Here is a 15,981-nt window from a genome sequence, read left to right as displayed (position 1 = left end):
ATAGAACATTTCAACCTCTACTCTTTTCCTACATAGCATTTTTTCACTGTGCATTGTTCCTTCTTTCTGTGAAGAGTCTGCCTTCCAGGGCAGTCTCCCCAGGAAAGTGAAATTTTATATCTCTGAGCCAAGAATGAAACTTCATTATTATCCGTCATTCTCTTCCTTTCCCTAAAAGCCATAGAGAGATTTCCAGGAAATTTTCACCAGTAAAAATTTGGTAACTTGGCTACAATTTGAAACTTTGGAAGCTGAGAAGTAGATACCTTAAAATTTCTCTTCATCAGTGATTGGTTAACTTGAGTCTTTAATCAGATTTATATTATTATTATATTCAAAATTTAGGAAAAGGAAGCAAACTAGAATAACCTAATTAAATAAGAAAATGACTTCCTGGGGTCAGTCAGTAAGGGTTCAGGTCAATTTTCTGCAAATCATTGGTTTTCACTGTGACTCTGAGACATGCCAGGATCCCAAGGAATTCAGAGGCAGTCACTCGCCTGTACATGATAAGGCAGTAAAATGGATTAAAATATTTTAGAAATGTTTCTAACAGGACATGAAACAAAAGGAGTTTTCTTATCCTTCCTTCCTAAGACTACAACTTCTGTTGTGTTTTGTCCTCTATGCTGAAGCTCCAGCGTTCTTTGAAATTCAGTCTTGCAATACTTGATCTTGGCCACTTGAGGGCTCTTTTTTTTTAACCGGATAACTTTTGTTTATCCAAGAGGTAAATGTCCTAGGTAGAGGAAGTTTCTCTCATTTCCTGTATTTTCTATTCCCCTCCCTCTTTCTGTGTTAGATTCCAGCTATCTGCTTGCCACTATGCATTTCCTATTACTTAGCACAGTCTATAGAGTATAGTATCTACTCAGTAAATCTGCTTAGTAATTGCTTTCCTACTCTTCAGAAGACAGGGCTCTTGGGGGCCTCAGAAAACCTAGTACTTGAGTACATATTGGCCCATCACTTGACTTCTTTTCTTAATGGACTTCCAGGAAGTAATTTCTTGGATCCTAAAGTTAATGAACCACCATAGCTTCTCTCTTTTGAGCAGGCATTCTTACAGGTTTGTGGTTGACAGATGATCTGCATCAGAGTCATCTATGATACTTGTTAAAAATATGGACTTCTTGTGGCTCAGCGGTAATGAATCCAACTAGTATCCATGAGGATGCCAGGTTGATTCCTGGCCTCACTCAGTGGGTTAAGGATCTGGTATTGCTGTGATCTGTGGTGTGATCGCAGATGCAGCTCGGATCCCTGGTTGCTGTGGCTGTGGTGTAGGCTGGCAGCTGCAGTTCCCATCGACCCCTAGCCTGGAAACTTCCATATGCCACAGGTGAGGCCCTAAAAAGCCAAAAAAAAAAAAAAAAAACCCAAACAAACAAACAAACAAAATTCCATCATGTAAACCTTATGTAATGGGATGCATTGATTTTTAAGTGTGGACTCAAACACAACTGGCTGGTTTCAAATTCTAGCTCCACTAATTCCTAGCTGCATAACTTTGGACAAGTTAACTTAAACGTGAAGAACAGTGTGTGGCACATAGTATGTGCTTAATGAATGTTAGTTATTACTACGACTGTCATTATTTTATCTAAATGCTCTGATAGCATTAGCAGAGTGGAACTGTGCTTGCTTTGACCTACGTTCTTTTTTTTTTTTTTTTTGGTCTTTTGTCTTTTTAGGGCTGCACCCATGGCATATGGAGGTTCCCAGGCTAGGGGTCTAATCGGAACTGTAGCTGCCAGTGTACACCACAGCCACAGCAATGCAAGATCCGAGCCACGTTTGCAACCTACACCACAGTTCACGGCTAAGGCACATCCTTAACCCGCTGAGTAAGGCCAGGGATCGAACCCGAAACCTTATGGTTCCTAGTTGGATTCGTTTCCGCTGTGCCATGGGCGGGAACTCCTGACCTGCGTTCTTAAAGGAAAGTGATAAGTTTTCTTTTTAAAAATTATGATAAAAATACAAAACCTAAAATTTATCATTGTAATAATTTTAAAGTGTCCAACTTGGTGGCATTAAATATATTCATAGTGTGCAGGCATCACAAATACCTAGTTCTAGAACTTTTTCATCACCGCAGACAAACTCCACACCATTAAGTAGTCATTCCCCCATTCCCTCCTTCCCTCAGGGCCTGGCAACACCTAATCGACTTTCTGTCTCTGTGGATTTGCCTGTTTTGGATATTTCATGTAAATGGAATGATGAAATATGTAGCCTTTTGTGTATGGCTTCTCTGACTTAGCATAATGTTTATCTGTTTGCAGTATTTCATAGTATTATTCCTTTTTATGGGTGAATAATCCATTCATTGTGTGGGTATACCACAATTTGTTAATTCATCTATGGATGGACACTTGGGTTATTTCCACCTTTTTGCTATTGTGACTAGAGCTGCCAAGACACATTCATGTGTAAGTTTTTGTTTGAACACCTGAGTTTGATTCTTTTGTATATATACCTAGGAATTACTGGGTCATATGGTCATTCTTTGTTTAATTTATGGAGGAACTGCCAAACTGTTTTCCAGAGCAGCACCATCTTACATTCCTATTGCCAAAATCCGAGAGGGTTCCAGTTTCTCTGCATCCTTGCCAGTACTTTTTATTTTCCTTTTTTTTTTCTTAATTATGGCCGTCCTAGTGGGTGCGAAGTGGTATTTCAAGCCAATTTTGATTTAGCATTTGCCTTTTCTTCCAAATAATGAAGGGTAAGTTCAGTCCATCTTGCGTCACTTATCTTTTTACGTGTATTCTGCCATATGTACTTCATTGTGGCCATATTCTTGTCCTGTTGCCCGTTGTCTCTTATCTTTAACTAGACTGTAAACTCCTTGAAGAACGGGGGATCAGGTTCCCAACACTACCTGGTATATCCACCAGGGCCAGGTATATATGGTATGTGTTTGTTAATTTCTTAAATTGAACAATATTCTTAATAGACCAGTGGCAGCTTTTAATTTTTTCTCTCCCCTCCTTGACCACCACTTTTTTTTTTAATTAAAAAAAAAATTTTGGCCACGCCCATGTTATGTGGAAGTTCTTGGGCCAGGGATCAAACCCATGCCACAGCAGCAACCCAAGCCTCTGCAGTGACAACACCCAGATCCTTAACCCACTGCGCCAAAAGGGAACTCCTGATCACCATTTTAAAAAAAACTGTTTAGTTCTACTGCCACTCCTATCTTCTCTTATGCTGTTGCTACTGCACAAATTCTCTCTGTTGAATCTTGTTGAAATTGTATTTATTCCTCTAAGCCCAACTCAAATGTCTCTTCTTCCCTGTCTTTTTTCTAAAAGCGTTCTCTGGTCAATCTAGTTTAAAAAAAACTTTCTTAGTTTTCCTTTTATTTTTACTGCTATTTAATTGAGCACCTATTTTGTGTCAAACATTCTATTTTGTTCACTAAATCCTCACAACAGCCCACAGTGATGTTATTCCTAAGTTATAGGAGAAACCATTAAAGTTCAGAGAAGTTTAAATAGCTTGCCCAAGTAATAATAGAGCTGAGATTTTAAACTTAGGTCTCTTCGGCTCTGAGGCTGCTGTTTTCTCCTCCTATTTATGCTGCCGCCTTTGGCATTCTGCCTTTTGTTGCGGTTGTTACAGTTGGTTGAGAATCTGATATAGATCTTTGTGTCCATCAAACTGTCTTTATCATTCAATAAATATTTACAGAATGATGAAAGGGGCATTATACTAGAAATAATTGACAGATTTGAGAAATAACTCTTTTAAACAAAACAATAAGCAGACTTAAATTTAATTTAGTGCTCACTAAATAGTAGATCCTTTATTCAGTTGTGGTACAGGTTAGGTGAGTCTTCAAACCTGCATCAAAGCCTTGTAACTCAGTGGATAAGAACATTGACTCTAGAGTTGGGCTGCCTGAGTTCTTGTTCTGCTTTGTCCTGCAAGTTATATAACACCTATTTTCTCATCACTGAATAGTACTTAGTACTTAAAATTGTTAGGATTGAGTGAGATGGTGAGTAAGGGTCAGTGCCTGACCATACAGTGAACATGCCGTAGGGAGGAATTACCATTGTCTTTCCTCTTCTCTGTGATTTGATTTTCTGTTGTTACTTCTTTCAAGTGACAACTGTCTCCTGTCACTGACTACCCTAAGTGAAACAAGATAGTTTACTTCCTCTTGTGTCTTATATTCTTCATATACTTAAGGATATTAGTGGCTCAGTAGAGATGACATGCATCTTTCATGACAGGGAGTCGTCGTATGGTGGATGTCATGGATGTGAACACACAGAAAGGCATTGAAATGACTATGGCTCAGTGGACACGCTACTATGAGACCCCAGAGGAGGAGCGAGAAAAACTCTATAATGTCATCAGCCTAGAGTTTAGCCACACCAGGCTGGAGAACATGGTGCAGAGGCCGTCCACGGTTAGTCTAATCATTTTTTCTACATCGTTAGCAAGAGGGATGTTTATATGCTGGGAGAATTAATAACTTATACATAGAAAGATGAAGATGAACAAGACAATTTGATGAGAATAACTTGTATTTTTAGAAGGTTCATCATTTTCTAACATGACCTAATTTGATGTGGGGAGAGGCCATTCTGATAATTTAGACACATTAGCCTTTGCATGTAATAGAGTCGAGTCTTAAAATATATTTTGATCAGAACTATCAGTAGGAAGTTTGCCTAATAAATTTCTATCGTATTGGTTTATACTTGCAGAGATGTTTGGGGAAAAACTGATTTAGAGCCAGGTGGTTGTGTTTATGAGATGGTTTCTTTTTTTTTCTTTTTCTTTCTTTTTAGGGCCATACCTGCAGCATATGGAAGTTCCAGACTAGGGGTCAAATCAGAGCTGCAGCTACAGGCCAGCACCACAGCCACAGCAACACCGGATCTGAGCCTCATCTGCCACCTACACCACAGCTCACAGCAACACCTGACCCTTAACCCACTGAGTAGGCCAGGGATCGAACCTACAGCCTCATGAATATACTAGTTGGGTTCATAACCTGCTGAGCCACAACAGGAACTCCCTGTGGTTTCTTTTTTTTTTTTTTGCTATTTCTTGGGCCGCTTCCGCGGCATATGGAGGTTCCCAGGCTAGGGGTCCAATCGGAGCTGTAGCCACTGGCCTACGCCAGAGCCACAGCAACGCGGGATCCGAGCCGCGTCTGCAGCCTACACCACAGCTCACGGCAACGCCAGATCGTTAACCCACTGAGCAAGGGCAGGGACCCAACCCGCAACCTCATGGTTCCTAGTCGGATTCGTTAACCACTGCGCCACAACGGGAACTCCCCTGTGGTTTCTTGAATAGATTCTACTGGATGACCAGTAGCAATAAATTGACAGCCTATCCTGAGGGAAAGTTAGTGTTTGATGCTTAACTTTCCTGAAGATAGATATTGATTTAACCCATCCCTTAGTAAAGTAGTGGCTATCTACAGGATGCTGAGAACACTCATTTCCCTGAGGGGGATTGGTTTCATTTTTTAAATTAAAAAATTTAATTTTTTAAAATGACTTAAAATTAGTCATTTTTGGAATGTTTTTATTCTTATCTCAGAACTCACTTCAGTCAGGTACTCCACCTGGAACAGTGGAATTCAGAAGGTACTAAACATTCGTTTAAAGTCAGTATTTTTTTAAGTTCCGGGAGTTCCTGTGGTGGCTCAGTGGTAACGAACCTGACTAGTATCCATGAGAAGTCAGGTTCAAGCCCTGGCCTCACTCAGTGGGTTAACGATCCAGCGTTGCCATGGTATGTGGTATAGGTTGCAGATGCGGCTCAGATCTGGCCTCACTGTACCTGGGTGGTGTAGGCCTGCAGCTGTAACTCTGATTCAACCCTCGCCTGGGAACTTCCATATTCTGCAGGTGTGGCCCTAAAAAAGACAAAAATAAATAAAATCAGTAAGTTTCCAGTATTTTATTCTATCTCCACTTAAATCATCCTCATTGTACTCGTTGCCTTTCAAAATTGAAATGTGGTAATTGTTTATAATACTGTTTTATATACATACATACATATATATTTATACATGTACATATGCACACATAAACATAGTTTCTGCTTACTGGTACGTTGCATTATTATTACTAACACATTGGTATGTACAGACCAAAGAGAGAATGTGTTTTCACTATTATGTGAAGAAACAGTATAATTTTTTGTCATTGTTAATTGTTGTTGGAGATGCTACAAGAAATACAGAATTTCTCATTAAGAAAACTCCCCCCCAAAAATAGCAAAAATCCTTTTTAGCTTAACTATCATTTTCCCTCATGTGAAAATATAGCAAGACAGGTGGTTAGAATTTAGCCTTGTTATTAGCCAAACAAGATGCACTTAATAAAGGATTCAGTAAGAGAGAGATGTAAGAGAGTTCCCTGGTAGCACAGCAGGTTAAGATCCAACATTGTCACTGCAGTGGCTTGGGTCATTACTGTGGTGCAGGTTTGATCCTTAGCCTAGGAACTTCCACATGCTGCAGGCTTGGCCAAAAAAACATTAATTTCAGAGAGAGAGAGAGATGTAAGAATCACTGTAACATTTTTTTTTCTTTTTACGGCCATACCTGTGGCACATGGAAGTTCCCAGGCTAGGAGTCGAATCAGAGCTACAGCTGCCAGCCTACGCCACCGCCACAGTAACACTGAATCCAAGCTACATCTGCAACCTACACCACTGGATCCTTAACCCACTGAGTGAAGCCGGGAATTGAACCTGCATCCCCATGGACACTATGTTGGTTTCTTAACCTGCCGAGCCACAATGAGAACTCTAGTAATATTGTTTATAAATGTGTTCCTTGGGAGTTCCCATTGTGGCGCAGTGGTTAACAAATCCGACTAGAAACCATGAGGTTGCGGGTTCAACCCCTGTCCTTGCTCAGTGGGTGAAGGATCCAGCGTTGCCATGAGCTGTGGTGTAGGTCGCAGACATGGCTCGGATCCTGTGTTGCTGTAGCTGTGGTGTAGGCCAGCTCCAATTAGACCCCTAGCTTGGGAACCTCCATATGCCACGGGTGCGGCCCTGAAAAGCAAAAAAATAAAATAAAAATAAATAAATGTGTTCCTTAAGTTTTTTAGAATTTCACTTTAAAAGCAGTAAGATTATAGCTATAAGAGGAAAAACTTGTCCTGTACCATACTTTTCCATTCTTTTTTTGATACAGAATTTTTGATACATAATACCTACATTTTTATATATAATACCTAAATTTTTGGTACAAAAATACATAATTTTGATACATAAATTGATACATAATAAAGTGTATCCATTTTAAGTGTATGTTTTGGTGAGTTTGACAGTTGTATTCATTTGTGTAATCTTTTACATAGACTATACAATTTCTTATTCACTTTAAGAGTTAGCTTATTAGTGTAAGAGCCTATCATATATGCTTTAGGTGCTAGAGGCACAGCGAAAAATAAGATCATTCCTGTCCTCAAAATGCTTAGAGTCTCGTGGGCCAGAAAGACCAGGGAAGGCATTTAAAAACTACATTATGTAAGTGCTTTAAAAGTGAATAAATACGGAATGTTGTGGGAGCCAGTAGAAGGACCCACCTAACCTAGACTGGAGGAGAATTGGAGGAAGTGATACTTAAGCTTGACATGAAATAAAAAATAAGGCAAAGAGAAGGAGACAAGACTTCCAGGCAGGAAGACTAGTATGTGCAAAAGTAGGTGCAGGGGAAGTAAGGTGCTCCTCGTGGGTAGTAGCATAAAGTGGGGTGCTCCAGGGAGGAGAGCAAGATGATTTTGCTGTCATCCCAGCAGTAACTAGGAGTAGATGAAAATAGCAAAAATAAAATGTGCAGATTTTTTTGGTGATGGGCAGTTAGTCCATGGAAGGCCATGAGTTGTTTTGCATGGTGTATGAATAGATTATTTCCTGGGTATTGAACTTCTTGCCAATTTGGCTCTGTATCGGTGCAGAACAGGTAGAAACTAGTGATTATCCCTATTGGAGACTTGTTCTCATATGAATGAGGCCATTTAGATCCTATCCAGATCCTAAAGATTAATCTAAAAAAAAATATGAACACCTTACCACAATATTCTCTCTCTCCTTTTTTTTTTTTCTGGCTGTGCCCTTGGCATGTGGAAGTTCCTGAGGATTGAACCTGCACCACAGCAGCAGCCCAAGCCACTACAGTGACAGTCTGGATCCTTAACCTGCTGTGCCACAAGATAACTTCTTCACAGTATTCTCTTGAATAGTCAGATCATACTCCATACCATCAAATAAAGGGAGGCCAGAATGAGTGACTTATTGCTGTGAGAAATTCTAGCTGGAGAAATTCACTTTATTTTAAAAAATGCTCATGTGTTCCTAATTTTTCCTGTCACTGTCCAGATGTGAGAACCTTGTAGTGAGTGTATCGAGCAAGTTATAGTTACTCTTTATCTCGTTAAAGGCTTTCCCAAGGACACTACTGGGAGACAGGATATACTGGTCACTACATTAAGAGAACAGAAAGTAGAGTTTGTTTGATAGAAAGAAAGGAATCTGGGGCTCAGTTAGTGTTCTAGGCCTAGTGGTTGCTTGGCTAAAACTGTTGGCTCCCTGAGTAGAAATTCTTTGAGGAGTTTCCATCCTGGCTCAGCAGGTTAAGAACCTGACTAGTATTCACGAGGATGTGGGTTTGATCCCTGCCCTCGCCCAGTGGGGTAAGGACTCGGCGTTGCTGTGAGCTGTGGTGTAGTTCGCAGATACGGCTCAGATCTAGCATTGCTGTGACTGTGGCGTAGGCCAGCAGCTACAACTCCAATTAGACCCCTAGCCTGGGAACCTCCATATGCTGTGGGTGTGGCCCTAAAAAGACCAAAAAAAAAGAAATTCTTTGAAATGGAGCAACAAATTAATCTTGATAGTTGCTCCTCATCTCGCTTATTTCAACTTACATATCATAATCAGTGATCCCTTCCAAACACTCTCCCACAGTTTGCCTCTGAGTCCACAGGACACCTGCCTCATATCATTATGCACAGATTGTATGCATTTAACCAGATATATATTGTAAGGAAAATAAATTAAATACATACATAAGTTATAAAGCTTACCAGATACATGTTTTTATAGCCATCAATTAGGTATTTGCAATATCACTGCTGCGTTGGACTCAAGGTGGTTTGCCTCACACTTTACCTGCCTGAGACTATTTCTTGGAGTTCAGTGGTTGGGTGCAGATATTTGAAGGTATAGGACATGTTACAATTCAGTGTAAAATGATTAAGTTCAAACTGTTTTCACTTCTTGTTTCTTTGAGCACATGTTTAAAACAGATTCCTAATCTCTGATAACATTATTTCAAAAACTTTTAACATGTATTTCTATGTACTCCTCACAGTGTTCCTTTGAGGTAAATTTTTCTCATTTTACAGATAAGTTCCAGAGGCTCACATACGATATTGAGAAAACATGGTAGACCTGGAACTTCTGATTCCTAACACAGTAGATTCCATAGTATATTCCTAATGCAAGGTTATAAATTCCTACTGAATTTCTCCACTCCTCTCCCCTTTCTTTCCTTCTTTAATGTTTTGTGTCTTAGCTGTCTAACACTATTATGTCTTTGGCTAAGTCTACAGCTATCTTCCAGACAGTGCCTTTTATTTGGGAAAAAAAAAAAAAAACCCAAAAAACAAAACCCAAACCAATAAACAGCTGATTTTACCAGTATTGACGAGAGAGAGGGCTTGGTTGGAGACTGTTGCATAATTTAATGACTTCGTTTTGATCAGTGCCATGTTTCTGATAATGCTAATGGAACCATTAGTCTTTTTTTTTTTGTCTTTTTGCCATTTCTTGGGCCACTCCCGCGGCATATGGAGGTTCCCAGGCTAGGGGTCAAATCGGAGTTGTAGCTGCCGGCCTACACCAGAGCCACAGCAACATGGGATCCGAGCCGCGTCTGCAACCTACACCACAGCTCACGGCAATGCCAGATCCTTAACCCACTGAGCAAGGCCAGGGATCAAACCCGCAACCTCATGTTTCCTAGTCGGGTTCATTAACCACTGAGCCACGATAGGAACTCCCTGGAACCATTAGTTTTTATTCTCACTTAATAAATAATTATTTCTAGAATGTTGCCTATTGACCCTAAGGTTCACCAACAGATTATTTGCTTATAGTTAAATTGTAGTCTTTTAGTGCATGTTTTGAGAATTTCTGTTTCTCTTGACTTTAAAATTCTCTTTAATCTCAACTCTTCCTTTGAAGCCTAAATATTTCTCCTCCACCCCTTTTAAAGGTGGATTTCATTGACTGGGTAGACAACATGTGGCCAAGGCATTTGAAGGAAAGTCAGACCGAATCAACAAACGCGATCTTGGAGATGCAGTACCCTAAAGTGCAGAAGTAAGTGGCTTACCCTGAATTTTCCTTAGTGCACTGTGGGAGACTAGAGTGATAGCAAGTAATGGCTCCTCCCTTAGGAGCTTTGCTCTGTGCCCTAAGTGATCAGAAAAATGAATTATTTAAAGAATAGACTTTAGTTCCAAAGGGAGAGTGTGTGTAAGAGAACATAGCTCATGATCACATAAAGAAAAAACAGTATCCTTCTGATAATATGATGGTTTGAGCTTGCATTCCTCTCACCAACCGAGAGTTTATTAGCTTGAAGATAGAGGGAGTTGAGTTACACAAGGGGGAGATTGGGGCATTGTGGTGGGGAAAGTCATTTTTCTTGTTAGTGCACTAACGCTGATGCTTTTTTTGGGTCAGGTACTGTCTGATGAGTGTTCGAGGCTGCTATACTGACTTCCATGTGGATTTTGGTGGTACTTCTGTTTGGTATCACATCCATCAAGGGGGAAAGGTACGGTCATAGTTATGATAGGGGTTGGAATCTGAAGCTGGTTATGTGACTTTGCTTCATTCAGTTCGTGCATGCTTAATGTACTCTTGAAATGTGTCTATCAGAAGATTTTCCCCACTCATATCTGCAGAGGGTCATAGATTAAGTTGACCTTCTTGGCGAGAATCCAGTGGGAATTAGTATTCATCTAGTCCATTCTCAGTATACCAATATTGGCACCAGTACTTAGTAAACCTTCACTGACCTGTTTCTAGACTCCCAAAGCTGAATTCTCCAAATGAAGACAGTGATTTTAGGAGGACAAGATAATTTCTCTACATGGAAGTATAATAGAGTAGTAGAAGGAAACATGAATTGTGGGTGCATTCACAATGAAATCAGCAAACCAGGATGCAAACCACTTTTTCCTGTATGGAGGCATTGGTATGAAATGTAGCCAGAGGAAACCTTTAAGTCCTGTCTGAGGATATAAATAGGTTTTGAAAGATTGCCCTCATTCGTAAAGAGCCATATTCCAGTTTGTCAGAACCTTCCGAATGCTGTATGAGAATTGAAATGTAGAATTAATATCAGAGGTTTATGTTATTATACTCTTATTGATACCCTTTTTTCCCTTAAGAAGTGAATCTAGGGCATTCCCATGGTGGCTCAGCAGTTAATGAACCTGACTAGCATTCATTAGGACACAGGTTCGATCCCTGGCCTCACTCAGTGTTGCTGTGAGCTGTGGTGTAGGGCGCAGACGCAGCTCAGATCCCATGTTGCTGTGGCTGTGGCATAGGCCAGCGGCTATAGCTCCGATTGGACCCCTAGCCTGGGAACCTCTATGTGTCATGCGTGTGGCCCTAAAAAAAAAAAAAAAAAAAAAAAAAATGAATGTATCTATGAGAGAAAAGTAGAACTGGAATGAAAACAGCTGGTGCTGGAGTTCCCACCAAGGCTCAGAGGAAACGAATCTGGCTAGGAACCATGAGGTTGTGGGTTCAGTCCCTGGCCCCACTCACGGGGTTAAGGATCTGGCATGGCTGTGAGCTGTGGTGTAGGTCACAGGCACGGCTCAGATCCCACGTTGCTGTGGCCGTGGTGTAGGCCAGCCGCTATAGCTTTGATTTGACCCCTAGCCTGGGAACTTCCATATGTTGTGGGTGCAGCCCTAAAAAGACAAAAAGACCAAAAAAAAAGAAAAGAAAACAGATGATGCTTTTAAAATGTGAGGACCAAATATAGAATAGCTAGAATTCTCCAAATCCAATGTCATTCATTTTGTTTACTTTGGATCCATTTAAGTGGTGTCTACTTTTTTTTTTTTTGCTTTTTAGGGCCACACCCTCAGCATAAGGAGGTTCCCAGGTGAGGGGTTGAATTGGAGCTACAGCTGCCAGCCACAGCATTGAGCCTGTCTGTGACCTACACCACAACTTATGGCAGCGCCAGATCCTCGACCCACAGAGCAAGGCCAGGGTCTTGGAACCTGCATCACCATGGATACTAGTTGGATTCATTTCTGCTACATCATGATGGGAAGTCCTAAGTGGAGTCCTGAGTTTTGTCCTTTTGGTCTTGGTTACTGCCTTGGAATAAAGCAACCCAGGCCTGTCTCTTGAAGATACTGTACTTAACTAAATGTACTTCTTTGGACTATTGAGGCCAGCCAGGGGAAAATAAGGGACTGCCTAGGTGATCAGCCAAATGCCCTTCTTCTCTGAGTCTTGTGTAGGATCTGGATTCTACAGTCAAAACCCAGGGAAGCTCTAATGCTGTTTGATCAAGTGGAGGACAAAAAAGATCTACTTCCTTGAGGCCTCTAGAATTTTCCAAAAGGTCAAGTTCTGTAGTCTGGGAGGATTGCTTGCTTCTCTTCTACCTGTTGATCTTAACTTTGTACCTGTTTATCAGTTGAGGGAGACGACTGGGTCTTGTCAATGGCTGTTAACAGACTGAAGTTTTTTAACTCACAGGTCTTCTGGCTCATCCCCCCTACAGCCCACAACCTGGAGCTGTACGAGAATTGGCTGCTGTCAGGGAAACAGGGAGACATCTTTCTGGGTGACCGGGTGTCAGATTGCCAGCGCATTGAGCTCAAGCAGGGCTATACCTTCGTCATTCCCTCAGGTAAGCAAGATGGGGAAAAGTGAGTTGTCTACTACATTAGCCACTTTCTTCTCTTCTCTTTCTCTCCCTTTTTTTTTTTTTGTTGGGGGGGGGGGTCATTTTAGGGCTGCACCTGCAACATATGTAAGTTCCCAGGCTAGGGGTAGAATTGGAGCTGCAGCTTCCAGCCTGTGCCACAGCCAGAGCAATGCCAGATCTGAGTCTCGTCTGCATTCTGTGCCATAGGATCCCTAAGCCACTGAGCGAGGCCAAGGATTGAACCACATCCTCATGGATTCTAGTAGGGCTCATTACCGCTGAACCACAATAGGAACTCCAACTTTTTCTTTTTGCTTTTTAGGGCCACATCTTTGGCATATGGAAGTTCCTAGCCTAGGGGCTGAATCAGAGCTGTACCTGCCTGCCTATGCCATAGCCACAGCAACACGGGATCGGAGCCACATTCTGTGACTACACCACAGCTCACAGGGCAACACCAAATCCTTAACCCACTGAGCAAGGCCAGGGATCGAACACACATCCTCATGGATACTAGTCAGATTCGTTTCCACTGAGCCACGATGGGAACTCTCCCGATTTTATTTTCATAAAGAAAAAGAAATTGATGGATTATCACCAGGAATGGTCATGATACTGAAGTGGGAAGAAAACAATGGCATGTCCTTTCCTGTCATTACTGAGTAGATGCTAAGAATGGATCTTTTTTTTTTTTTTTTTTTAAGGCTGTGATTTTCCACTAAAGGTGTGTATTAGAATTGCCAGTAGAGGCTTTTCAGATCTACAGGTTTGGGCCCCTCATCAGCCCTAGTTATTCAGAATCTCTAGGGATAAGACCTGTTCCACAGGTGGTAAACAACCCCTGATTAAGAACTAGCTGCTCTGCTGAGGGATGGCTGTGAAGGCCAGAGTGCCCACTCAGTAATAGTTTTTATCAGGTCAGTAGTTCCAAAATAAGTACTTAGAGGGAGCACAGATCTCAGAGTCACAGACCTGTATCAGGATTCTGACGGCATTTACCTGCTAACACTACTTGGGTCAAATATTTAAATCCTTGTCCCATTTTGTTGTGAGAAGTAAATGACAATACATGTAAATTCTCTTATACTGAGCTTGGGTCATATTAGATACTCCAGTAAATGGAAGCAGTGTTCACTGAGAGTTTGTTGTATACTAAACACTTTACCTGCATTTTCTCATTTAGTGCTTACCAACAATCATAGAAGGTACAATTTATCTATCCTGGTCTTATAGAGGATATAGAGGCTGCAAGAGGTTAAGTAACTTGACCAACCACAAAGAGGCAGAATCAGAGTGAAAATGTGATCTAGAGGTCTTGCACTCAGGCTCAGAGAGAGCTGTATTATAATGTGTGCTTACGGCCGCTGTCCTTTCCCTTTCTCCTAGGCTGGATTCATGCTGTGTATACTCCCACAGACACATTAGTGTTTGGAGGCAATTTTTTGCATAGCTTCAATATCCCCATGCAGTTAAAAATCTATAACATTGAAGATCGGACACGGGTATGTAACTCTCTGCAATAATTGGATGTGAAGAGGTGTGTTTATTCCATTTAAAACTGATATTTAAGAGATTCACTGATAGTTTGTCTTAAAACCTCTGTTTTTTTTTGTTGTTGTTCGTTAAAATGCAGCATTTATCACATTTTAGGAAGACTGAGAAAAACATTTAACAAGATCTACATACTTGGTATTGGGGACTCCAACTCCTTGAGATTTGTGGTATCTTAGGATTTTATAGGACTGCAGAGGCATAGTTGGTAATTTTTTTTTGCCTTTTTTTTTTTTAAATGGCTCTACCTGCAGCGTATGGAAGTTCCCAGGCTAGGGGTTGAATTGGAACTGCAGTTGCTGGCTTATGCCACAGCCCCAGCAATATGGGATCTGAGCTGAATCTGTGACCTACACCTCAGCTCGAGGCAATGCCTGATCCTTAACACACTGATTGAAGCTGGGGATCAAACTCGAATCTTCATGGACACTACCTCGGGTTCTTAACCCACTGAGATGCAAGAGGACCTCCTATTTGGTGATTTCTTGAGCCATGCTTTTTTTTTGTTTTTTAGCTTTTTAGGGCTGTACCTGCCACATACGGAAGTTCCCAAGCTAGGGGTCGAATTGGAACTATAGCTGCCAGCCTTGCCACAGCCACAGCAACTTGGGCTCTGAGCCACAGCCACAACCCACACCACAGCTTGTGGCAATGCTGGATCCCCTTTTTTTTTCTTTTTTTTTTTTTGTCTTTTTAGGGCCAGACCTGCAGCATATGGAGGCTCCCAGGCTAGGGGTTGAATCAGAGCAATAGCTGCTGGCCTATACCACAGCCATATCAACTTGGGATCCAAGCCAAGTCTGAGAACTATACCACAGCTCATGACAATGTCAGATCCTTAACCCACTGAGCGAGGCCAGGAATCAAACCTGCATCCTCATGGATGCTAGTCAGATGCATTTCCACTGCACCACGATGGGAGCGCCAATGCTGGATCCTTAACCCAAGGAACAAGACCAGGGATCGAACCTGCATCCTCGTGGATACTAGTTGGGTCTGTTTCCGCTGCACCACCACAGGAACTCACAAGCCATGGTATTTTAGTTTCGTTCTCTTAGAATAATTTGGTATAAGGAATTTATCACCTCAAGAGTCACAACTTTAAATTTATATTTCTTTCTTTACTCTGCTAACTGTGTAATGCTCAAACTGTTGTACTTTAATATGTAACTGTGTATACTGCCTCTCGCAACTGGGTTTCCATGAGAGAATTAAGCCCTATAGAAAATGTTCGTGTGTCTTATTTTCTCAGTTTTCCATAGGATGTTACATAGCTAATAAACCAATCTGGATGTGCAGGGGAAAAGTTATATGCAGAGAATATCTTAAGGAAAGAATTGACAAACTTTTTTTTGTAAAGAACCAGATAGTAAGTATTTTAGGCTTTGTGGGCCATATAGCATCTGTCAGAAGCACTTAACTCTGCCTTGAAGAATGAAATTCTTAAACAAGTGATCATG

General features: G+C 41.2%; 1 protein-coding gene across 2 annotated transcripts in view; it reads left to right on the top strand.

The window, feature by feature from the left end:
* Positions 1-15,981, top strand: part of KDM2A (lysine demethylase 2A) — a 116,421-nt gene that overhangs the window by 65,433 nt on the left and 35,007 nt on the right. Inside the window, exons 6-10 of one of the 2 annotated variants that reach the window (XM_047775140.1) lie at positions 4,248-4,426; positions 10,274-10,380; positions 10,747-10,840; positions 12,799-12,952; positions 14,357-14,472. In XM_047775140.1, the coding sequence (XP_047631096.1) occupies positions 4,248-4,426; positions 10,274-10,380; positions 10,747-10,840; positions 12,799-12,952; positions 14,357-14,472 (650 nt within the window). Of the gene's footprint in view, positions 1-4,247; positions 4,427-10,273; positions 10,381-10,746; positions 10,841-12,798; positions 12,953-14,356; positions 14,473-15,981 lie in introns of those variants that run through there. The other variant, XM_047775141.1, reaches the window with a different exon arrangement.

Source organism: Phacochoerus africanus, chromosome 4 (genome assembly GCF_016906955.1).
Source record: "Phacochoerus africanus isolate WHEZ1 chromosome 4, ROS_Pafr_v1, whole genome shotgun sequence".
NCBI classification, from domain to species: domain Eukaryota; kingdom Metazoa; phylum Chordata; class Mammalia; order Artiodactyla; family Suidae; genus Phacochoerus; species Phacochoerus africanus.
The sequence above is the reverse complement of the archived record's forward strand: the minus strand, read 5'-3'. Positions and strand labels throughout refer to the sequence as shown.